General features: G+C 42.1%; 3 gene segments (V, D, J or C); all 3 read right to left on the bottom strand.

The window, feature by feature from the left end:
- Positions 1–324: 324 nt before the first annotated feature.
- On the bottom strand, positions 325–801 carry LOC133246927 (probable non-functional T cell receptor beta variable 23-1). The segment is given in 2 exon segments: positions 325–650; positions 753–801. Coding segments are annotated over 2 exon segments (375 nt in total).
- A 17805-nt stretch (positions 802–18606) lies between these two features.
- LOC133246550 (T cell receptor beta variable 20-1-like) lies at positions 18607–19795 on the bottom strand. The segment is given in 2 exon segments: positions 18607–19196; positions 19672–19795. Coding segments are annotated over 2 exon segments (381 nt in total).
- Positions 19796–22352: 2557 nt separating this feature from the next.
- LOC133246547 (T cell receptor beta variable 19-like) lies at positions 22353–23350 on the bottom strand. The segment is given in 2 exon segments: positions 22353–22689; positions 22823–23350. Coding segments are annotated over 2 exon segments (384 nt in total).
- Positions 23351–24050: the final 700 nt, after the last annotated feature.

Genomic DNA, 24050 nt, shown 5'->3' with positions numbered 1-24050 from the left:
TCAGAAGACACAGTTTTGCCAGGTGAAAAGCTCAAAATTACACTTCTTAATAAAGATTATTAGGAACCCATCAAGGTCACATCCTGTGTCTCCTTTGCCAGATACCCTGCCAGCTGGGGAATCTGAGACCCCTTACAGCTTCCTGCCCCGTCCTTGGGTTTGTGTTCCCACCAGCTGTTTTACACCTCCCCTTCTGCTCATCCTGTGTGGCCATTTACAGGTTTTTCCTTCTGCTTTATGCTCTTTCAAGGTGGGTTTCTGTTAATTCCTACCCTCCTACGACACCACTGATTTCCTGAGCTGGGTGCACGGTGAGTTTGTGTTCTAAGAAGAGCTGACGCGCAGCACTGTGGACTGGCTGACGGCACAGAAATACAGAGCCGCGTCCGCTGCCTCGGTGGAGTTGATTTCCAGGCTGCAGGGTGAGTTTTGGGGGCACTCAGCTGAAAATCGCTCTTTGAACACTTCTGTGCCTTTCACAATGTCTTGCTTCTGAAAGTAAACCAGGAACTCAAATGCTTCTTCCAGCTTCCTGCGATACCAGTAAACATTAATATGTCCTTTTATGGGGACACAATCCATCTTTGCTTTCTGGCCTTTTCCTTTGACCAGATGACTTGGACTCTGAGTGACCTCAGTGTCCATGGAGCCTGTAAGGAAAGACAGAAAGTTCACAAAAAGCCCTTTAAGGAGCCTGATTTTGCAGCCACAGGAGAAAGTCCTGAATCTAGAATCCAAGAAATTCACCTCACCTGCTCCCCAGATAAAAGGAGCCACACAGCACAGGAGACCAAGGCACATGGCTGGCTCAGGGAGAAAGCAGAGCAGAGGCATTTCCTCCCAGGCTCTTCCTCCCCATCAGCGCCTCCTTGTGATGTGCTCTCTTCCTGTGGGCATCACAGTCTCCAGGTACCTGAGAGTCTAACTGGGAGGGCAGGAAGCTGGTGAAACAACTAGCATGGATTCCTGACTTTCAATTGTCTTTTTTCCTGATTAGGCTCTTTCATCATTTCTTTAAAAAAAAAAAGCAGGTACACATCAATAACTTCTTTGCTTTTTGTTTTGTCTATTTGCCTCCTCCCCTCCATCCTTCCCTCTCAGGTAATGAAATACACAACTTGCTGTATGTCAGTCACAGCTTCCACTGCAGTTGCAAATTAACAGAGTAGCTATTTTATATTAACAAGACAACTTTGAACAATAGAAAAGTATTTGTGATGGATATATAAAGCATCTAGAGAAATAATAAAATGAGTCATCTAGCCTGAAACTGTTACCTTAGGAGACAGATTTTCTCTGAGAATTTTTAAGTCCCTGTGTTATTTTTCCAGATTTTATCATTCTTTCCCTACCAGGTCTGGGAAAACATAATCCCAAAGTTCCAGTGTTTACTCACTTTCATTCCATTTTCAGTTTTAGACTTGTGTAAGAATCTGTAAGTTACATACAAATCAGTATTTTATGTCTTTGAAATTTATCTAAGGGGTTTATTCTGTTTATACTTTTTTCCGTGTCATTTTTTTCCTCAGGATTATGTCTGTGGTAATAATTTTTTATTATTTCATATAATAATTTAAATGATAATACTTTATTATTATTGTTTTTGCAGATAATTTCATATAATTCACTTTTGCTAATATGTGTGTCCCTGCTCATTCCCTTAGTCGTGTCTGACTCTTTGTGACCCCATGGACTGTAGCCCACCAGGTTCCTCTGTCCCTGGCATTTTTCAGGCAAGAATCCTGGAGTGGGTTGCCATGTCCTCCTCCAGGGGATCTTCCCGACCCAGGATTCCAGCCTGCATCTCCTGTGTCTCCTGCAAAGCAGGTGGATTCTTTACCTGCTAGCCCATCACTAATGTATCAGATCAGATCAGATCAGATCAGTCGCTCAGTCATGTCCGCTTCTTTGCGACCCCATGAATCACAGCATGCCAGGCCTCCCTGTCCATCACTAACTCCCGGAGTTCACTCAGACTCACATCCATCGAGTCAGTGATGCCATACAGCCATCTCATCCTCTGTCGTCCCCTTCTCCTCTGCCCCCAATGCTTCCCAGCATCAGAGTCTTTTCCAGTGAGTTAACTCTTTGCATGAGGTGGCCAAAGTACTAGAATTTCAGCTTTAGCATCATTCCTTCCAAAGAAATCCCAGGGCTGATCTCCTTCAGAATGGACTGGTTGAATCTCCTTGCAGTCCAAGGGACTCTCAAGAGTCTTCTCCAACACCACAGTTCAAAAGCATCAGTTCTTCGGCGCTCAGCCTTCTTCACAGTCCAACTCTCACATCCATACATGACCACAGGAAAAACCATAGCCTTGACTAGATGGACCTTTGTTGGCAAAGTAATGCCTCTGCTTTTGAATATGCTATCTAGGTTGGTCATAACTTTCCTTCCAAGGAGTAAGCGTCTTTTAATTTCATGGCTGCAGTCACCATCTGTAGTGATTTTGGAGCCCAGAAAACATAAAGTCTGACACTGTTTCCCCATCTATTTCCCATGAAGTGATGGGACCAGAGGCCATGATCTTTGTTTTCTGAATGTTGAGCTTTAAGCCAACTTTTTCACTCTCCTCTTTCACTTTCATCAAGAGGCTTTTTAGTTTCTCTTCACTTTCTGCCATTATGGTGGTGTCATCTGCATATCTGAGGTTATTGATATTTCTCCTGGCAATCTTGATTCCAGCTTGTGTTTCTTCCAGCCCAGTGTTTCTCATGACATACTCTGCATATAAGTTAAATAAGCAGGGTGACAATATATGGCCTTGACATACTCCTTTTCCTATTTGGAACCAGTCTGTTGTTCCATGTCCAGTTCCAACTGTTGCTTCCTGACCTGCATATAGGTTTCTCAAGAGGCAGGTCAGGTGGTCTGGTATGCCCATCTCTTTCAGAATTTTCCACAGTTTATTGTGATCCATGCAGTCAAAGCCTTTGGCATAGTCAATAAAGCAGAAATAGATGTTTTTCTGGAACTCTCTTGCTTTTTTGATGATCCAGAGGATGTTGGCAACTTAATCTCTGGTTCCTCTTCCTTTGCTAAAACCAGCTCAGTTGACCATACTTGTGTGGGTTTATTTCTAGACACTCAGTTCTGTTTGGATCAATGAATGTGCAGAGGCAGGTGATCAGGGTGCCCAGGGAAAACAGATGACGTGCTGATTATCCTTATTCCTGAAGGTACAGCTTTGCCAGATGAAAAGCTCAGAACTGTTTATTTTAATAAAGATTCTTAGGAATCCATCAAAGTCATATCCTGTGTCCCCTTTGCCAGATACCCTGCCAGCTGGGGAATCTGAGACCCCTTACAGCTTCCTGCCCCTTTCTTGGATTTGTATTCCCACCAGTTATTTTCCACCTCTCCTTCTGCTCATCCTGTGTTACCATTTACAGATTTTTCCATCTGCTTTATGCTCTCTCAAGGTGGGTTTCTGTTAGTTCCTACCCTCCTACAACACCACTGATTTCCAGAGCTGGGTCCATGGTGAGTTTGTGCTCTAAGAAGAGCTGATGCACAGCACTATGGACTGGCTGCTGGCACAGAAATACAGAGCTGAGTCCGCTGCTCGGTGGAGTTGATTTCAAGGCTGCAGGGTAAGTTTTGGTGGCACTCAGCTGAAAATCTATGTTTGAACATGGCTGTATCTTCTATAATTTTTTCATCCTGTAAGTAAACCAAAAACTCTAATGCTTCTCCAGCTTCTTATGATACCAATAAACATTAATATGTCCTTTTTTGGGGACACAATCCATTTTTGCTCTCTGGTCTTTTCCTTTGACCAGATGACTGGGACTCTACATGACCTCAGTGTCCATGGAGCCTGTGAGAAAACAGAGAGAAAGTGAAGAAAAAGCCCTTGAAGGAGCCTGATTTTGCAGCCTCAGGAGAAAGTCCTGAATCTAGAATCCAATTAATTCACCTCACATGCTCCCCAGAATAAAAGAGCCATACAGCACAGGAGGCCAAGGCACATGGCTGGCTCAGGGAGAAAGCAGTGCAGTGGCTTTTCCTCTCAGGGCCTCCTCCCCCTTCAGCACCTCCTTGTGACGTGGTTGCTTCCTGTGGTCATCACAGTCCCCACGTACGTGAGAGGCTAGCTTTTCATAGGCTGGGAGGGCAGGGAAAGCTGGTGAAACAACTGGTGTGGATTTCAGACGGCTTCAATTGTCTTTTTCCTGATTCTGCTCTTTCATCATTTCTTTAAAAATGAAAATCAGTTGCATATCAGTAACTTACTTGCTTTTCATCTTGTCAGTTTGCCTCCTCCCCTCCTCTCTTCCCTTCAGACAATGAAACACACAACTTGCTGTTGGTCAGTATTAACTTCTACTGCGCTCACAAATGAATACAGCAGCCACCTTATACTAACAAGCCAAATTTTAAACTATACAAAAGAAATATTTGTGATGGATATAAAATGCATCTAGAGAAATAATAAAATGAGTCATCTAGCCTGAAATTCTTTGCTTAGGAGACAGATTCTCTCTGAGAATTTTTAAGTCCCTGTGTTATTTTTCCAGATTTTATAATTCTTTCTCTACTGGGTCTAGGAAAACATAATCCTAAAGTTTAAGTTTGTACTCACTTTCCTTTCATTATCAGTTTGAGGAGCCTGGTATGCTGCAGTCAGTCCATGGGGTAGCTAAGAGTCCAACACAACTGAATGACTTCACTTTCACTTTTCACTTTCATGCATTGGAGAAGGAAATGGCAACCCACTCCAGTGTTCTTGCCTGGAGAATTCCAGTGACGAAGGAGCCTGGTGGGCTGCCGTCTATGGGGTCGCACAGAGTTGGACACGACTGAAGCGACTTAGCAGCAGAAGCAAGAATCTGTAAATTATATTTTGATCAGTGTTTTATGTCTTTGAAATTTATCTAAGGGATTTATTCTGTTTATACTTTTTCTGTGTCATATTTTTATTCAGTTTTATGTCTGTGATAATAATTTCTGTTTTTGCAGATAATTTTATATAATTCACTTTTGCTAATATGTGCATGCCTGCTCATTCCCTCAGTCGTGTCTGACTCTTTGTGACTCCACGGACTGTAGCCCACCAGGTTCCTCTGTCCCTGGGATTTTTTAGGCAAGAATCCTGGAGTGGGTTGCCATGTCCTCCTCCAGGGGGTCTCTCGACCCGGGGATCCAACCTGCATCTCCCGTGTCTCCTGCAAAGCAGATGGATTCTTTACCTGATGAGCCATCACTAATATGTAAGGTTCCATTTATTATTAATAGTTAGTCAGAATTGATTATCCATTCTGAGTTAATGTCCACTAGTTTTCTCCTCTAGATTTTGGTGCTAGTCCAAACAGGACTTTATTCTTATACCTTTCTTTACATACCAAGGTATAATATTTCTCTATACCTGGGAATATAAAAATTGAGCCTTAGGGTCACCATGTCAACTTTACATTCTAAGACAAAATGCTTTCCAAATTAAAATGAAGTTGCTCAGTTGTGTCTAGTTCTTTGTAACCCCATGGACTGTAACCCGCCAAGCTCCTCCGTCCATGAAATTTTCCAGGCAAGAATACTGGAGTGGGCTGCCATGTCCTTCTCCAGGGGATCTTCCCAACCCAGGGATTGAACCCTGGTCTCCAGCATTGCAGGCAGATGCTTTACCATCTGAGCCACGAGGGTAGCCCCAGGGAAGCTCCAAATTAAGCCAGATAAATAATCCCAACAACTGTTGTGTGTTTTCTCGGGTTGCACATCTAAAATTCAATTGGTACTATTCTTTCTAATTTTATAAATTTCTGGCTGTGCTCAGTGGCATGCGGTTTATTAGTACCCTGAACAGGAGTGGAACCAGCCCCACCCTCTCCCCCGCAGGGGAGCCCAGAATCTTAACCACTAGACGCCATGGAAGTCCTGTCACTTATCTTCTTTTAACTTTGCCAGTCTATTAGGATAAAATGGTATATCACTCTAGTTTTAGTTAGCATTTTTATGATTTTTCAGTTTAGATCAGTTCAGTCACTCAGTCATGTCTGACTCTTTGTGACCGCATGGACTGCAGCATACCAGACTTCCCTGTCCATCACCAACTCCCGGAGCTTGCTCAAACTCATGTCCATTGAGTTGGTGATGCCATCCAACTATCCCATCCTCTGTCATCCCCTTCTCCTCCTGCCTTCAATCTTTCTAGCATCAGCATCTTTTCCAATGAGTCAGGGTGTCATATCAGGTAGCCAAAGTGTTGGAGCTGCACCTTCAACATCAGTCCTTCCAATAAATATTCAGGACTGATTTCCTTTACGATTGACCAGTTTGATTTCCTTGCAATCCAAGGGACTCTCAAGAGTCTTCCCCAACACCACAGTTTAAAAGCATCAATTCTTTGGTGCTCAGCCTTCTTTATGGTCCAACTCTCACAACCATACAAGACTACTGGAAAAACCATAGCTTTGACTAGACAGAGCTTTGTTGGCAAAGTAAATGTCTCTGCTTTTTAATATGCTGTCTAGGTTGGTCACTGCTTTTCTTCCAAGGAGTAAGAGTCTTTTAATTTTATAGCTGCAATCACTATCTGCTCTGATCTTGGAGCCCAGAAAATAAGGTCTGTCACTGTTTCCATCGTTTCCCCATCTATCTGCCAGGAAGTGATGGGACCGATGCCATGATCTTAGTTTTTTGAATGTTGAGTTTTAAGCCAAAGTTTTCACTCTCCTCTTTCATTTTCATCAAGAGGCTCTTTAGCTCCTCTTCGCTTTCTGCTATAAGGGTGGTATCATCCGCATATCTGAGGTTATTGATATTTCTCCCAGAAATTTTGACTTCAGCTTGTGCTTCATCCAGCCCAGCATTTCACATGATGTACTCTGCATATAAGTTAAATAAACAGGGTGACAATCTACGGCCTTGATGTACTCCTTTCCCAATTTTCAACCAGCCTGTTGTTCCATGTCCAGTTCTAACTGTTGCTTCTTGACACACATACAGGTTCCTTAGGAGGCAGATCAGGTGGTCTGGTAGTTCCATTTCTTTCAGAATTTTCCACAGTTTGTTGTGATCCACACAGTCAAAGGCTTTAGCGTAGTCAGTGAAGCAGAAGTAGATCTTTTTCTACAATTCTCTTACTTTTTGATTGAATATATTTTTTCTGTTTATAGGCCACTAGTGTTTTTAGCACACTGCCGTTTGACCACATTTCTTTTTGAATGTTCAGCTATTACTTACTTGTAACAATTCCTTACATATTCCTGATAGCAAACTTTGTCAGTTACACATGCTGCTAATATCTGTTCAATCAGTGGCTTGTCTTTCACTCTTTGTAATGCCTTTTTTTTTAAGTTGGAATTCCTAATTTAGTTGAGTCTACATTCTCTTTGGGGAGGGTATACATTTAATTCTTTATAATTATGTTCTTGTACCCCAAGATCATAAAGATACACTTAAAAGTTATTTACCAGACAGCTAACATTTAACATTTTACACACACGTGTGTATGCATTTGATACTTTAATAATGATTATTTTTGCTTAGGCTGTGGAAATGAATTTAAATCCATCTTTATTTCTTTGGATAACAGCTTGTCCAAGAAGAACATAGCATTATTCCCCTGCAAACCTCCAGTGAGGGCCCTATCATATATAAAATGCCTACTTAAACACCAGTTCAGTTCAGTTCAGTCACTCAGTCGTGTCCAACTCTTTGCAACCCCATGAATCGCAGTACGCCAGGCCTCCCTGTCCATCACCAACTCCCAGAGTCCACCCAAACCCATATCCATCAAGTCGGTGATGCCATCCAATCATCTCATCCTCTGTCATCCCCTTCTCCTCCTGCCCTCAATCTTTCCCAGCATCAGGGTCTTTTCCAATGAGTCAGCTCTTCACATCAGGTGGCCAGAGTATTGGAGTTTCAGCTTTAGCATCAATCCTTCCAATGAACACCCAGGACTGGTCTCTTTTAGGATGGACTGGTTGGATCTCCCTGCAGTCCAAGGGACTCTCAACAGTCTTGTCCAACACCACAGTTCAAAAGCATCAATTCTTCAGAGCTCAGCTTTCTTTATAGTCCAACTCTCACATCCATACATGACCACTGGAAAAGCCACAGCCTTGACTAGACGGACTTTTGTTGGCAAACTAATGTCTCTGCTTTTTAAAATGCTGTCTAGGTTGGTCATAACTTTCCTTCCAAGGAGTAAGCGTCTTTTAATTTCATGGCTGCAGTCACCATCTGCAGTGATTTTGTAGCCCAGAAAAATAAAGTCTGACACTGTTTCCACTGTTTCCCCATCTATTTGCCATGAAGTGATGGGACCAGATGCCATGATCTTTGTTTTCAGAATGTTAAGCTTTAAGCCAACTTTTTCACACTCCTCTTTCACTTTCTTCAAGAGGCTTTTTAGTTCCTCTACAGTTTCTGCCATAAGGGTGATGTCATCTGCATATCTGAGGTTATTGATATTTCTCCCGGCAATCCTGATTCCAGCTTGGCCTTCTTCCAGCCCAGCATTTCTCATGATGTACTCTGCATAGAAGTTAAATAGGCAGGGTGACAATATACAGCCTTGACGTACTCCTTTTCCTCTTTGGAACCAGTCTGTTGTTCCATGTCCAGTTCTAACTGTTGCTTCCTGATCTGCATACAGGTTTCTCAAGAGGCAGGTCAAGTGGTCTGGGATTCCCATCTCTTTCAGAATTTTCCACAGTTTATTGTGATCCATGCAGTCAAAGTCTTTGGCATAGTCAATAAAGCAGAAATAGATGTTTTTCTGGAACTCTCTTGCTTTTTCTATGATCCAGCTTAACTTTGATCCCCTTTTAAATCCATGATTTTCATTTGTCTCTTTATTTATGCCTTTTTCATTATCTTAAATTAAGAAATGATTTGATGGTTCAAGGAGAAATCACCTTACTTTGTCCCTGTTCAACATTCCTTTCTCTGTTCTCTGTGTTGACCACTTAAATTTCAGATGACTTTCATCAGATTTCATGAAAATATCTTTTGTGATTTTCATCAGCCCTGAACAAACAGTTGGTAGCGCAGAATTAGGAACACTCTTACCATTTGTTTTACTGATTCATGATCATGGTATACATTTTCACTTATTTCAGATTTTTTAATGTTTTCATCTAAAATTTAATCCCTTTCTGAATTACAGTCTCATTTATTTAATAGATTTATTTTTATGTATTTTATATGTTACATTACAATTTTTAAATCATCTCTCTTTAAAAAATATTTTAACTGTTGATAACATATGGAATAAAGTTTTTATATTTATGTTAAATTCAATAAGCTTATTAAATCTGTTATTAATAAGAATGCATTGCATTTTTAGATTCCTTTGGTTCCTCTTCCTAAATTGCCATCTGTCTTTTAAAACTTTTCTTCCCCTCCTTTTCTCATTCTCAGCCTTTTTTCTTGTTCTACTGGCTGGAATTTGGCAAAATCTTCACTAGATATACTGATGCCGTTCATTTACTTATTTATCAGTTATATTTGACTTGGAGAACTACAGGTACTAAATATGTGGTAGATGCTATGAGGGTTACAAGGTATGAGATTACATCCTGCTATTAAAGGAGTTATCCACATGCCAAGTGAAAGCGAAAGTGATCGTCGGTCGTGTCTGACTCTTTGCCACCCATGGACTGTAGTCTGCCAGGCTCCTCTGCCCATGGAATTCTCGAGACAAGAATACCAGAGTGGGTTGCCTTGCCCTCCTCCAGGGGATCTTCCCTACTCAGAGATCAGACGAATGTCTCTTACATCTACTGCATTGACCACTAGTGCCACCAGGAAAGCACATCACTCTTCCGACTGTTATTGGCCCAGGTTCATCTTGGCTGACCCACATGAAGCCAAGACACTAGATGCCCAGGTTTGCTGCAGAAAGTGAGAGTGAAAGTCGCTCAGTCATGTCCAACTGTTTGTGACCCCATGGACTACACAGTCCGTGGAATTCTCCAGGCCAGAATACTGGAGTGGGTCGTTCCCTTCTCTAGGGGATCTTCCCAAAGCAGGGATCAAACCCAGGTCTCCCACATTGCAGGTGAATTCTTTACCAGCTGAGCCACCACGGAAGCCCAAGAAGACTTGAGTGGGTAGCCTATGCTTTCTCCAGCAGATCTTCCCTACCCAGGAATTGAACTGGGGTCTCCTGCATTGCAGGCAGATTCTTTACCAGCTGAGCCACAAGGGAAGCCCGTTTGGGTCAGGGAAGGGGTTTATTTGCAAAGCAATCAGGCAAAGAGATGAAAGATCTTCTGCCCAATTTTAAAACTGTGTTGTTTGTGTTTTCATATTGAGTTGCCTGACTGTTTATATATTTTGAATATTAATGGTTTACTGATTATTTTGTTTGCATATATTTTCTTCCATTCAGCACGTTATCTTTTTCTTTCGTCAGTGGTTCTCTTTTGTTTGTTTGTTTTTGCTGTAAGAAGATTTTAAGGTTAATTCAATTGCATTTGCTTATTTTTGCTTTTGTTTTCCTTCCCCAGTGAGACAGATCTGAATATGCATTGCTACAGTAGATGTCAAGAGTGTTCTGACGGTGCTTTCTTCCAGGAGTTTTGTTGTTCCTGGCCTGCACGTCAGTCGTTAATCCATTTTGAGTTTATGTATGTGTGTGGAGTGTAAAAACGTTCTAATTTCATTCATTTATGGAGCTGTCCAGTTTTACCAGTACTACTTATTAAAGACAATCTTTTCTAAACTGTATATTCTTGCATTCTTTGTCATAGTTTAACGGACCGTGTTTTCGTGGGTTTATTTCTAGACTCTCAATTGTATGTCCATTTTTGTGGCAATACCATTCTGTTTTGATTATTATAGCTCTGTATTAATAATATTGACTGAAGTCAGAGAGTATGACACCTTTAGCTTTGTGGGCATTTTTTTATTCTCTTGAATGCTCTTTACTATCTGGGGTCTTCTGTGTCTTTCACATAAATTTTAGAACTATTTGGTCTAGTTCTGTGAAAATATTGTAGGCATTTCGATAGGGACTGCATTAAATCTGTAGTACAGACCTTTTAGCAATATTAATTTTAGAAATGGCCCATGAGAGGAGCAAGAAATGAATTTACAGACTTGACCAGCGGAGATGCAGCAACTGAAATTCTTCTTTGCAAGTCATGTGCTTTGCAGTCAAATAACTCCTTAAATATAGTTAACTCACTGGTTTATTTTCATAAGCAAAATGTATCTCTGCATAACTCTTCCAGTATGGTTGAATTAGTTTCTTTTACTTTAAAGCAGAATAATACTAACAGGCACACAAAAAATGAGGCTGCTCTTATGATCTTAGGTATGGTTGCTGGTGAACATTAATTTCTGGAGAAGGTGTTTTTCTATAAATATTGCAGTTGAGACATCAATTGAAAAATGTAAAGACTAAATCAAAGTGTGATAATGCAAAGTCTTGGAAGAAATATTTGAATAAATAAATTCCATATGAGTATTAAAAAGTAAATTCATAATACATGTCTTAAAAAATTTAGAGAAAAGTAAAAAAAAAATTCAACAGAATATGTGCTGGACATAGTCAATAAAAAATATACAAAGCAATGGTAAAAGAAATTACAAAGACCTTAGTAAATTAGCATGGAGGGATTTTGGGGGAGGGGAAAATAGTCTGTGTCTTGATTCTCACGCTGGTTGCATGGGTTAAAACCTTGTCACAATGTACTGAAATGCAGACCTAAATTGGTGCGTTTTGTTTTGGTATGTCATGCCTCAAAGTTGCTTTTAAAAGTTGCACGATTGCAGGAATCTGGTTGAAGGGAGATGCTGATTTTTCTGCTCAGTTTCTCTGTCAGGGACAGATGAGAAGCAGCCATGAACCCTGAGGAGTCTCTGGGTCTAGAACAATGAATGTGCTGAGCCAGGTGACCAGGGTCCCCACGGAAGACAGGTGACCTGCCGATTATGCCTATGTCTGCAGCCACAGCTTTGCCAGATGAAAAGCACGGAACTGCATGTTTTAATAAAGATGGTTAGAAACCCATCAAGGTCACATCCTGTGTCCCCTTTGCCAGATACTCTGCAAACTGGGGAATCTGAGACCCCTCACAGCTTCCTTCCTCTTTTTTGGGTTTGTGTTCCCACCAGCTGTTTTCCACCTCCCCTTCTGCTTGTCCTGTGTGGCCATTTACAGATTTTTCCATCTGGTTTATGCTCTTTCAAGGTGGGTTTCGTTAATTCCTACCCTCCTACGACACCACTGATTTCCTGAGCTGGGTCCACGGTGAGTTTGTGCTCTAAGGAGAGCTGACGCGCAGCACTGTGGACTGGCTGCTGGCACAGAAATACAGAGCCGAGTCCGCTGCCTCGGTGGCGTTGATTTCCAGGCTGCAGGGTAAGTTTTGGGGGCACTCAGCTGAAAATCGCTGTTTGAACATGGCTGTATCTTCTGTAATTTTTCCATTCCACTAATAAACCAAAAACTAAAATGCTTCCAGCTTCTTGCGATACCAGTAAACATAAGAGTGTCGTCTTATGGGGACACAATCCATCTTTGCTTTCTGGTCTTTTCCTTTGACCAGATGACTGGGACTCTGAGTGACCTCAGTGTCCATGGAGCCTGTAAGGAAAGAGAGAAAGTGCAGTGAAAGCCCAGGAGAAAGCCTCATTTTGCAGCCACAGGAGAAAGTCCTGAAACTGGAATCCAATAAATTCACCCCACCTGCTCCCCAAAAGAAAACAAAAAGCCGCACAGCACAGAAGGCTGAAGCACATGGCTGGCTCAGGGAGAAAGCAGGGCAGGGACTTTTTCTCTAAGGCTCCTCATCCCCCTTCACACCTGCTTGTGACGGGATTACTTTTCGTGGTCATCATATAGAAAATGAGACTAACGTTGCACAGCCTGGGAGGGCAGAGCAAGCTGTTAAACTACTGGTGTGGATTTCAAACTGCTTTAGTTTTCTTTCTCCTGATTCTGCTCTTTCACTATTTCTTTAAAAATTAAAGTTATTTACATATTAACAATTTATTTCCTTTTCTACCTTGTAGATTTGCCTCCTCCCTTCCCTCTCAGGCAATGAACAGCTTGCTGTTATCAATCATAGTTTCCACTGCACTTAAAAAATCATATATCTGCCTCTTTAAATTAAAAAGTTAAATGTTGAACTTATGCAAAATAATATTTATGATGAATATGCGATGCATTTAGGGAAAAAAAAATGAATCCTCTTGTTTGAATCAATCAGTTTAGGCATTAGATTAGCACTAAGAATGTTTAAGCCCTTGTGTTATTTTTATAGACTTTATTGTTATTTTTCTACCATGTCCATGTAACTACACTCCTGAAGTTCATATTTTTATTCACTTGCTTTTCATTACAGTTTTTCTCATTTATGTAAGAATCTGCAAATTTTGTATTAATCAGTGTTGTATGTCTTTTAAATGCTTTTGTGGGAGTTCTTTTTCTTGGCCATGCTCTTTTCATTCAACATATGCCTATGATATTAAATCATGTTGTCTCATGTAGTTTTAGATAAATCAGTTTCACTAATATGTAGGAGTCCATTTACTAGTTTGTCAGAATCTACTATCCATTTAACCTCATGCACCCTCTTTTTTTTCTTTTTTTGTTTTCTTTTTTTTTCAACCAGATTTTAATGCTATGACAAATAGGAGTGTATTCTTACACAATTACACTTTAAACTTAGGTGTAAAGTTTCTCTATACCTGTGATTGTAAAACTTGAGCCTTAGGGTCACCATGTCTGTTTTACATAGCAAGACAAAATGGTTTCCAAATTAATTAAGCAAATAAATAGTCCCACAACAGTTTACGAACTACATTCAAATGTTCCTCGTCTAGCATCTAGTACACTGGCATGTACTGTTCTTTTAATTCGTCAGTCTGTTAGGTTAAAGTGGCATCTCACTACAGCTTTAGCTTGCATTTTTATGACTGCGAAGGAGATTGATATTCTAAAGTAATACATTTATAGGCCACTGGTTTTTCTGTACATTGCTCTTTTCGCATACTTTTGGTGGATTAACTATCATTTATTTTTAACCGTTCTTCATATATCTCAGATACTAAACTTTGTCATTTACATGTATGCTAATATCTTTTCAATTTGTGACTTTGTAAATTTTTTGTTGATATTTCTTATTTAGTAAAGTCTATCATTCTCTTTTGGGGGAAGGTGTGAATTCTTTAATTCTTCATAAGCAATGTATCCATAGCTCAAGTTCATAAAAATATATTCTTATAATATTTACCAAATAGTTAATAATTTAAATGTTGCATTTAAGCATTTAATCCTTGTAGTTTTTTTTTTTTTTTTGCTTATGTTGTGAGAAAGAGTTTAGATTAATTTTTCTTCCTGTGGAGAACTACTTGTCCCAGAAGAACCTGTATATTGCATTACTCCCCTACATACCTGCAGTGGTGGCTTTACCATATATTAAGTGCCTATATATGCACAGTGCTATTTTAAATTTATGATTTTCCATTTGTCCACTTAGTTATATGAAATTATAAAATAATTTGATGATTAGATTGCAAATTCACATCACTTTGTAGTTCTTTACTATTATCTTGAGTATTCTCTCCTCTTTTTCCCACTTTAATTAATTCCTGTTGGGACTTTGTTTAGTGATGTAGTGAATATATAGATGATAGTGCTGAAATTGGAATAATTTGAGTACTGGTTTAACTTATTCATGATCATGGCATGTAACTTCAGTTATTTGAGTTTTTAAAATGCCTTCCTCTAAAATTTAATAAATTTCTGATTGCTTATCTTTGTATAGATTTAGGTGTATTATCTTTTATATTTTCTGTTACTAAATGATCTCTCTCTAAAAATCTATTGCTAGTGTATGGGAATAAACTGACTTTATGTTAATTTTCATTAACTTATTAAATGTTATTATAAATAATGCAATGCTTCTTTAGATTCCTTTGCACCTTCTAAACTTGTCATCTGTCTATAATCACTCTTTCCCCCTTCTGTTTTCATTTTCATGCTTTTTTCTTGTTTTGCCAGGGGGGAAATTCAACACAATGTGAAGCAGAACTAGTGATGACCTTCATTGACTTACTTATCAATGACGTGTGACCAGAACAACTACTGGTACTGTGATACGTGCTCTGGGGATTAGGAAGTGCAGAATTAGATCCTGCTATTTTCAAGCCCTATTGTCGTCCCAGGATAGCTGCAAATCATTCTCCCAACTGTTACCAGGTTCATTTTGCCCTAAGTACAAGGAACAAACTGCTGAGACTCTGATGTTTGCAGCAAAGTAAGGGTTTCTTCTCAAGCCAGCCAAGCAATGGTATGCCCCGACCCCTACCCCATAGGGCTGACTCTGCGACCCATGAACTGTAGCCCTCCAGGCTCTTCTGTCCATGGGATTCTCCTGGCAAGAATACTAGAGCGGGTTGTTGTTTCCTTCTCCAGGGGATCTTCCCGACCCAGGGATGGAACCCATGTATCCTGCATTGGCCTGTGGGCTCTTTACCACTGAGCCACCAGGGAAAACAAGACCTCAAATCCGCCTCCGCAAAGGCAAGGGGCACAGGGCATTTACAGGGTCACGAATGAAGCAAGACCTGAAGATCTGAGATACGGGCTTCCATGGTGGCTCAGTGGTAAAGAAATCTGCCCTGCCACTGCAAGGGATGAGGGTTCAATCCCTGGGTTGGGATGATCCCCTGGAGAAGGAAATGGCAACCCACTCCAGTATTCTTGCCTGGAGAATCCCATGAACAGAGGAGCCTGACGGGCTACATCCATGGGGTCGCAAAGTGTCGGGCACGAGTTAGCTACTGGGCATGTGCACATGGGGAGCCTGGGGCGCTTGGGAAGCTTGGGGGACGGTGACTGAAAAAACGTGCATGCGTTTTCCTTCTCTGCTGGGGTAAATGAGCTATAGCCTCTGCCCGTTCACCACAGAAGTGCTCAGCAAGATCTGAGAATGGAGTCTTGGATCCTCTGAGGTCAAAATATTCCCAGGAAGACACCTGTGCTTCCCAAGGAGGAGGGTCACTGGTTCTAACCAGTCTCAACCAGTTTGGCTCAAACTAGACACAGCTGACTCTGGGCTCTGCTGCACTACAGGCAGTTTCCTGGAAAATAACTCAGGAAAACATCTTATTCAGGATACATGCCACTTGCAGGCCAAGTAAGTCTTAAAACGACCTTGATTAGTGACGGCAGGTGCAATGGATCTGATTAATCCTTACTCATGCTTTCACAACCACTACCTCAAAGATCTCACCTGAGTTTCCAGAAGTATCAGACAACTTCTCAAATGAAGGAAGGTTGGTGCTGCTCTCTATGCATGGAAGTGTTTTACAGAAAGACTCACATCACCCCCTAGTGCTCAAGTGAAAGTCTCTCAGGCGTGTCCGACTCTGGGCCAGTCCATGGGATTCTTCAAGCCAGAATACTGGAGTGGGTAGCGTTTCCCTTCTCCAGGGGATCTTCCCAACCAAGGGACTGAACCCAGATCTCCCATATTGCAGGTAGATTCTTTACCAGCTGAGCCATAAGGGAAGCCCAAGAATACTGGAGTGGGTAGCCTATCCCTTCTCCAGTGGATCTTCCTGACCCAGGAATTGAACCGGAGTTTCCTGCGTTGCAGGAGGATTCTTTGCCAAAGGGATGCCCTGATAACTCTGACTGACTGACTGACGAGATGGTCAGAGGAGCACACTTCTCACAGGCCCTCTGGTCTGAGGCAGTCTTCACCTCCTGTGTGGCGGGTGGGGAGTTTCTCTACGCTGCACAGTGGCAGCCAGACATTCCAAGAATCATCAGGACCAGAAAACATGCAGCCATGTGTGTGATGACCTGCTGGAGTACTGCAGAGACTTGCTACTAGTACTTAGCTACACAGTCACTGATCCATTACTGATTGGTGTTATTGATCAGTTAATTAAATTTAATCTCTTAGGGCCACATTCAAGGTGAGTGGGCTCCTCAGATCTCTGTCCTCAGTCCTTTGATCTTTTCTTTGTATATTCTGTCATCAAGGGATCAAGAAGGCACTTTCACTCTTCCAATTATGGAAATTGTCCCAAATTTTTACCTTCACCCAGGTCCATTTTTTGAGCCCCTGACTCCTACGTGCCACTGCTTTCTGCATATTTCTGGTGAGATTTCTGTCTCAGAGGCATCCCCAATGTCAAGAAAATCATGATCTTCTTCCCACTTGGTCCTCCTGATTCATCTTATTTGAAGTCAAAACCTTCCTCTCCATCTATTGCCTCTCGTGATGAATCAGTTACCCAGGTCTTGATTTCATTTCCTAATTATGTTTTAAAACTCTCATTTCCCTGTATTTCTAGCACTGCCGCCATCATTGTCCTAGCTTCAATATCCCTTCAGTTGTTTCTTTCATTGTCTCTCCTTTTTGATCTCACAGGCGTGTTGTTGTTGTTTAGTCACTAAGTCGTGTCCAAGACTCTTTTCTGACCCCATGGACTGCAGCACACCAGACTTCCCTGTCTATCACTATCTCGCTGAGTTTGCTTAAACTTGGGTCCACTGAGTTGCTGGTGCCATCCACCCATCTCATCTTCTGTTGCTCCCTTCTGCTCTTGCTCTCAGTCTTTCCCAGCATAAGGGTCTTTCCAACAAGTCAGCTCTTCATCCCAGGTGGTCAAAATATTGGAGCTTCAGTTTCAGCATCAGTCCTTCCAGTGAATATTCGGGACTGATTTCCTTTAGGGTGGACTGGTTGGATCTCCTTGCAGTCCAAGGGCCTCTCAAGAGTCTTCTCCAGCACCACAATTTGAAAGACTCTATTTCTAGGCTTTTTATATTTTGCTAATCAAATGGATATCAATTTACATATAATTGCATCTTTCTCCATGTTTCTTGATCACCAGGAAATCAATGTTTATTGATTACAGATGTTTCTTCTCCGAAGTGTATGTTAATAAGATTTACAGTCAATGTGTGATTTTTCTCTTTCCTAGAAAAGGATTTTTATAGGGGTTTAAACTCAGTGCTTCACTTACTAGCTTGTTGCTTCCGACAGAACTTTCTAGTTTTGCAGACAAGCCTTTTTTTTGAAGTCATTCTTATTTATCCTCTCTGTCTTCTTCTCCCTCTGATCCCTTTGTGAAGGTTCTGCGCATGCTCTGTACTTGGGTGTAGAGGGTTGCCCTGTCCAGTCCTACCCTGTTCTTTTATCAACCTCAATACTGTATAGAGCACATCCCTGAATTCTTTCATGAGTGAACATCTCTACTTGGCTGCCTAATGATTCCATTTGTCTTGAGAGTCTAGGATGGTGACAAGACAGTGCTGAATTTTCTTGGAGGAAAAAACTCCAGTGTTTATTATAAAAGTGTTAGTCACACAGTCATGTCTGACTCTTTGTGATCCCATGGACTATAGCCTGCCAGGATACTCTATCCATGGAATTTTCCAGACAAGATATTGGATTGGGTTGCCATTCCCTTCTCCAGGGGAACTTCTCAACCCAGGGATAGATCAAACTCCCGTCTCCTGCATTGCAGATGGATTCCTTACTGTCTGAGCCACCAGGGAAGCCCATTATTGAAGTATTCATTGCTTTATAGAAGCCTTTCGGATCTACCTATAGGATTATGCGTCAATTTATCTAAAAACGTATGATTAGCATACAGGAGAATCAGAAAAAAAACCCAGATTTTATAATTTTCAGCCCAGGGAACTTTCCAGGTTGGTTGGCCATTTACAGGCCTAGCTCCATTTCCATATGGCTAGTTCTCAAGCACCATACCTTCCCCCTGCTCTCTACTCAGATATTTTTCTCTCCGTTTCTCTCTCTACACACACAGCCACAGATGACTCAGTCAGAGAGGCTGTGGCTTTTCTCTCTCCACACCTCCTTCCACAGGGCCCCATGGTTCAGTGGGGTGGGAAGGGGGTTGCTACCAAGATTCTTGTCTGGGTCTCTGATCTCTGCCCAGCGCTGTGTCTCTAGCACCACAGAAGTAGAGGCTGCTGTCTGCAGGATCCACACGTGTCACCGTCAGAGATGAAAATGTTAGGTCTGGATGACTGATGGGAAACTTGTCCTTGGTATAACCTTGTTCGTATGTGGCATCAGTGCCCTCATTAGAAGTTGCCATCAGCACGAGGCCTCGTTTCGGGAACTGACGGTACCAGAACACAGTTGAGGCTTGAAAGTCCAGTGCACGGCACTCGATGGTCACAGAGGCTCCACTCTTACTGACAGCCCTGCGGGGCTGCTGAGAGACGAGAGCGCCAAGCCCAGAGCCTGTTGAGACAGAGGTCAAGGAGATGAGAGCCCAGCAGGACAGGAAGACATGACCATAGGCAGAAAACCACAGCCTTGCTCATTCGCTCACGTTTCTCGTGGCTCCAAGGGAATCCTGTCTGTTTTGTGAAATCATCCTGTCCTAATTCTTAGGCTGCTCATCCCCCATCTCTCCTGACTGGTGGCTCCTCACCTTACCCTTTACACCTCCAAATAGGATGGAATGTCCCCTCTCATTTTGTTCACTGTAAAAGAATCCACAGTCTTAAGGAATTTCCTGGTGGTCCAGTGGTTAGGATTCAGTGTTCTCACTGCCAGGGACAAGGTTCAATGCCTGGTGGGGGAACTAAGATCCCACAAACCAAACAGCCAAAAAAACTTCAAAAATTATAAAAGTCCACAATCCCTATCACTTCACTCATGCTAACACAGACACACACACTTGTTCAAGGTACTTAGCTAATAAGGCTCGTACTGGGTCCCAGAAGCAGCAGAAGCACCAGCATCTTCAGGAACTGGCCTCACACCACACCTCTCAGCAGAAAGATATGACCTTGCCCTTTCTTTCTCCACCCCTAGAAGGAGGGCTGAGTGTCTGCATAATTCTAAGGATGCTCTAGTCTGCCCCCTGGTGGTCATCATTATCACTGATGCAGGATCCGCCCCTCTTTCAATCAAGTGAAAGTGAAAGTCGCTCAGTCATGTCCAACTCTTTGTGACCTCTGGAACTATAGCCCATCAGGTGCCTCTGTCCATAGGATTCTCCAGGCAAGAATACTGGAGTGGATAGCCATGCCCTTCTCCAGGGGATCTTCCCAACCCAGGGAGTGAACCTGGGTCTCCTGCATTGCAGGCAAATTCTTTACTGTCTGAGGCGCCAGGGAAGCCCTTTTCCATAAAAGAACCATTCAAACATTGCTGGAAGAACTCAGAGATATTCTAACCCAACTCTCAATGTTATAGGACAGAAACTGAGGCCTAGATCATTGAAATGATAGTAGTTTCCTAGTCTTATGTAAGGAAATGGCTATATTTGTGTGGTAAATGGCATTGTTAATTCTTTACTTCTGTAACGTATCCTCAAAGTAATCAAGACAACTCATGCTTATTAATCACTGGAACCATAGATGAACATAAGGACTACCAGGCTAGAAGCTCAATGCTTCTTCACACAAAAAAAACATGTCCTCATCTTCTCAATGAAGTATTTATTTCATGAGTATCTTATGCCAGTCCCCTCATATAATGGACTGAATACTAAACATATCTATGTATTATATAAACGCACATCTCTTTATAATAGTCTGAATGCGGTAGAAGTGATGCTATGATTTTTGAAGCTGGGTCACAAGGAACCTTATAGATCCCTCCAGGGTCTCTCGAATGCTCACTCTAGGGGAAGCCAGCCACGAGATAATCATTTTCACTACCCTGAGGCCACCATTCTGCAAGGAAGCCCACCTAGCCACATTGAGGGGCTGAGGGTAGAAAGACAGACGTGCTAGGCTGGTGCACAGCTGCCCAGGCACCCCAGGGCAGGGGTCAGCCACGTGCGGAAAGACTCCATCTTGGATGTGCAGGCGACTGGAGCCTCAGGCGTCTCCCGCCTCAGGGACCATCTGACCATGACCGCATCAGTTCAGTTCAGTTCAGTCGCTCAGTCGTTTCCGAGTCTTTGCGACCCCATGAATCACAGCACGTCAGGCCTCCCTGTCCATCACCAACTCCCGGAGTTCACTCAGACTCACGTCCATCCAGTCGCATGAGCAACCCCAAATGCGGACTGCCCAGCCAGGCCCACTCAGCCCACAAAACCATGAGAGATAATATATGTTAAAGTCACTACATTTTGAGGTGGCTGTTGTTACTGTTGTTTTTCTAAGCTTTTAAAATGAGATATAAAATCCACATATAATACATTACACAAACCTTGAGTGTACAGCATAGTGAAATTTCACGAATGACTTCATCTATATAACTGCTACCCAGATCAAGATAGAGGACATTTTCATAACCCAGAAGCCTCCCTCATGCTTCTCTACAAGTAAATTAAAAATATCCTCAGAATGTAGCTGCTGTCTTAACTTTGTACATCTGTGCTCTGGCTTCTTTTTCAAGAAGAGATCCATACATTTATGAGATCCATCCATGATTTCACAAATAACATTTGCTTTTCTGCTAGATTTGATTCCATTCCTAAGGGTAGCTATTTTTTCACCCTGTTGCTGATGGTCATTTGGGTGTTTTCCAGCTTGAGGTCACCATGAATAGAGCTGCCATGACAATAGGTTTTTCTCACATATCCCTTTCTACTTCCTCAGAATTCTGGACTATTTAAGTTTTTATACAATTAAACTGGTTTTCTGACTTGTCTAATTTACTCATTATTTTTTCTAGTAGATTTTTAAATTCAGAAACTATGTGTATGGTGTCCAAGAAACATTATAGTTATTTGATTGTATTTTTCTAGACATTGTTCTTCCAAGGTAATTGATGCAATGGCTTCTTAACACTAAGAAAACATTGAGTGATACTTTAAGTTTTTTGACTTTCATACAGTCACTTTCTTACAACTTGGCCATGGGAATGGGAGCCATTAAGAAATTTCACAAAGAGTTCTTTTTAGTACTAGGACCACCGTGAAATAATAAAGAGTTCGATAGTTTTACAGTGGATGTTTTAAAATCAAGTGATATTTTAAAATCTGCTTTTTTTGTCATAAATTCTTCCACTGGAAGGAGGAAACCTGTTTCCTTTCAGTAGTTGATTTAGTTGCTAAGTCATATCTGGCTCTTTGCAACCCCATGGACTGTAGCCCAACAGGCTCTTCTGTGCATGGGATTGTCTAGGCAAGATACTGGAGTGGGTTGCTATTTCCTTCTTTAGGGGATCTTCCTGACCCAGGGATCGAACCCACATCTTTAGCTTTTGCTGCATTGGCAGGCAGATTCTTTACTGCTGTGCCACCTGGGAAGCCCCCTAATGTAGATAGGTGTGATTTTTAAGAATCAACCCAGGGGATTGCTGAATCATGATTGTGCCATTCCACGACCTGTGTTGCTGCAGCAGCTGCTTTGGGTGCCTGGTTCAGGAGGAAGAAGCCGACTGCCAAGGGTACTGAACACCGAAAAGCCCCGCCACCTGGTGGGAAGCAGGACTCATTTGTGTGCAGAGAGGAGGTGGCTTTGAGTCACTGTGTCTCTACTAGCAGCACAGAGATACAGAGCCGTCTGGTTCTTCTGTGCTGATGTCACGGTAAGAGGAAAGAAAGGCTTCTTTTCACGAGAGGCGCTGTAGCCTTTAGCTATGTCTTCTTTCTGAACATTGTTTACAACTCGCAAGAAGAAGATCCGCCTCAGTCCTAGACCCGGGTCCTGTTGGTACCAGTACATTAAGTCGTAATCACAATCCTGTTCACATTCCAGGGTCACAGCTCCGCCTTCCTTTTTGAGCAGGTATTTAGGGGTCTGAGTGACCCCACCAGCCACGGTGCCTATGGAAGACAGGAAGCAACTCGGGAAACAAGGCCCAAGAGGGCAGCCAATGCTGCTGCCGTGAGGGAAAGGCTTAGCTCTAGAGCTGAGCCTCTATAGGATGGGAATCTGCTCTCTAAACCCGGGACTCACCTGCTCCAAAGAGACAAAGGGCCACGCAGCAGATCACTTGGTTGCCCATAGTGGGAAGGAGGTCTCTCGTAGCCCCCAGCACAGACCGATGAGGAAAGAAACTTAGCTGTGGGCTCCCCCTGGTTGAATGTGTAGAATCTATCAGAAGACCAGAAAGGAGAGTTGAACAGGATCCTGTAGATATTCAAGAGGGGCTCCCTAATCTGGCAGATGAGGCGACTGAGGACAGAGATCTGAGTCACTTGCACCTCCCTAGTGCCTCCTCCCCCAAACTCTGCATTTTGTCTGACCCTAGTGGGCGCCACCCCACATTTCCAGGCTAGAGCCTCACTGTGATTGGCCCACCTTTCTCCTTGCAGTAAGGAAGGTTTGATCACAATGGGAGCACAGCAGATGCTCTGATTACACAAGAATGCAGAGTTTTTTTTTTTAACTTTTTATTTTGCAATGGAGTATAGCTGATTAACCATATTTTGATGTTTTCAAAGGGACTCAGCCATACATATACTTGTATCCATTCTCCCCCTATTCCCCTCCCATCTAATGCTGCCACATAGCCCTGAGCAGAGTTGCCTGTGTTGTTGGTTCACCTGCTTTTTGATTTTCTGCAATTGTTTCATCAAAGAAAATGATAACAAAACAGTGTTCTATAGGTGTCCAACAGTTATTGTGTGATGAGAATAAAAAAACAAATAAAGTTCACTGAGATGAAAATCTGAGGTGATGTGTTTCTAATGAATAATATTTCAGGATCAGACCCATCTTTTAAATTCCAGACCAGTTTATCCAACTCTATTCCCACCATCTCTGGGATGTACAATAGACATTTGAAGAATTTCTAATCCTGGCATCCATACCTACCTGTGCAAGCACTAGGCAGGGAATGTTCCAGAAAGAATAAGAGGCAACATGGGTTGGTTAAAGAGCACAACCCTTTGGCCAAACACACCTGTGTTTTCTCTCTCTGTTTCTCCACAGCCCACCTCCCAGTTTTTTTGAGCTTGAGAAAGAAAAAGTGAACTCCTGAAACCGTATTTTCCTATGTTGAAAATGAAGAAAATAGTGCCTTTGCTTGTCTTGGTGATTAAATAAAATCCTATATTTAAAGCATGCGGTAGAGAACTCGAGGTAGAGTATGAAGTAAAGAGAAGCATCAGGCAATGCGTATTTCCCATAACAAATGATGTTGTTCTAAATTATGTTCCCATTTTGGGGTAACGGAGTCTTC

This window comes from Bos javanicus, chromosome 4, assembly GCF_032452875.1.
Source record: "Bos javanicus breed banteng chromosome 4, ARS-OSU_banteng_1.0, whole genome shotgun sequence".
In the NCBI taxonomy this organism is placed as follows: Eukaryota; Metazoa; Chordata; class Mammalia; order Artiodactyla; family Bovidae; genus Bos; species Bos javanicus.
This window is presented reverse-complemented; position numbering and strand designations above follow the sequence as displayed.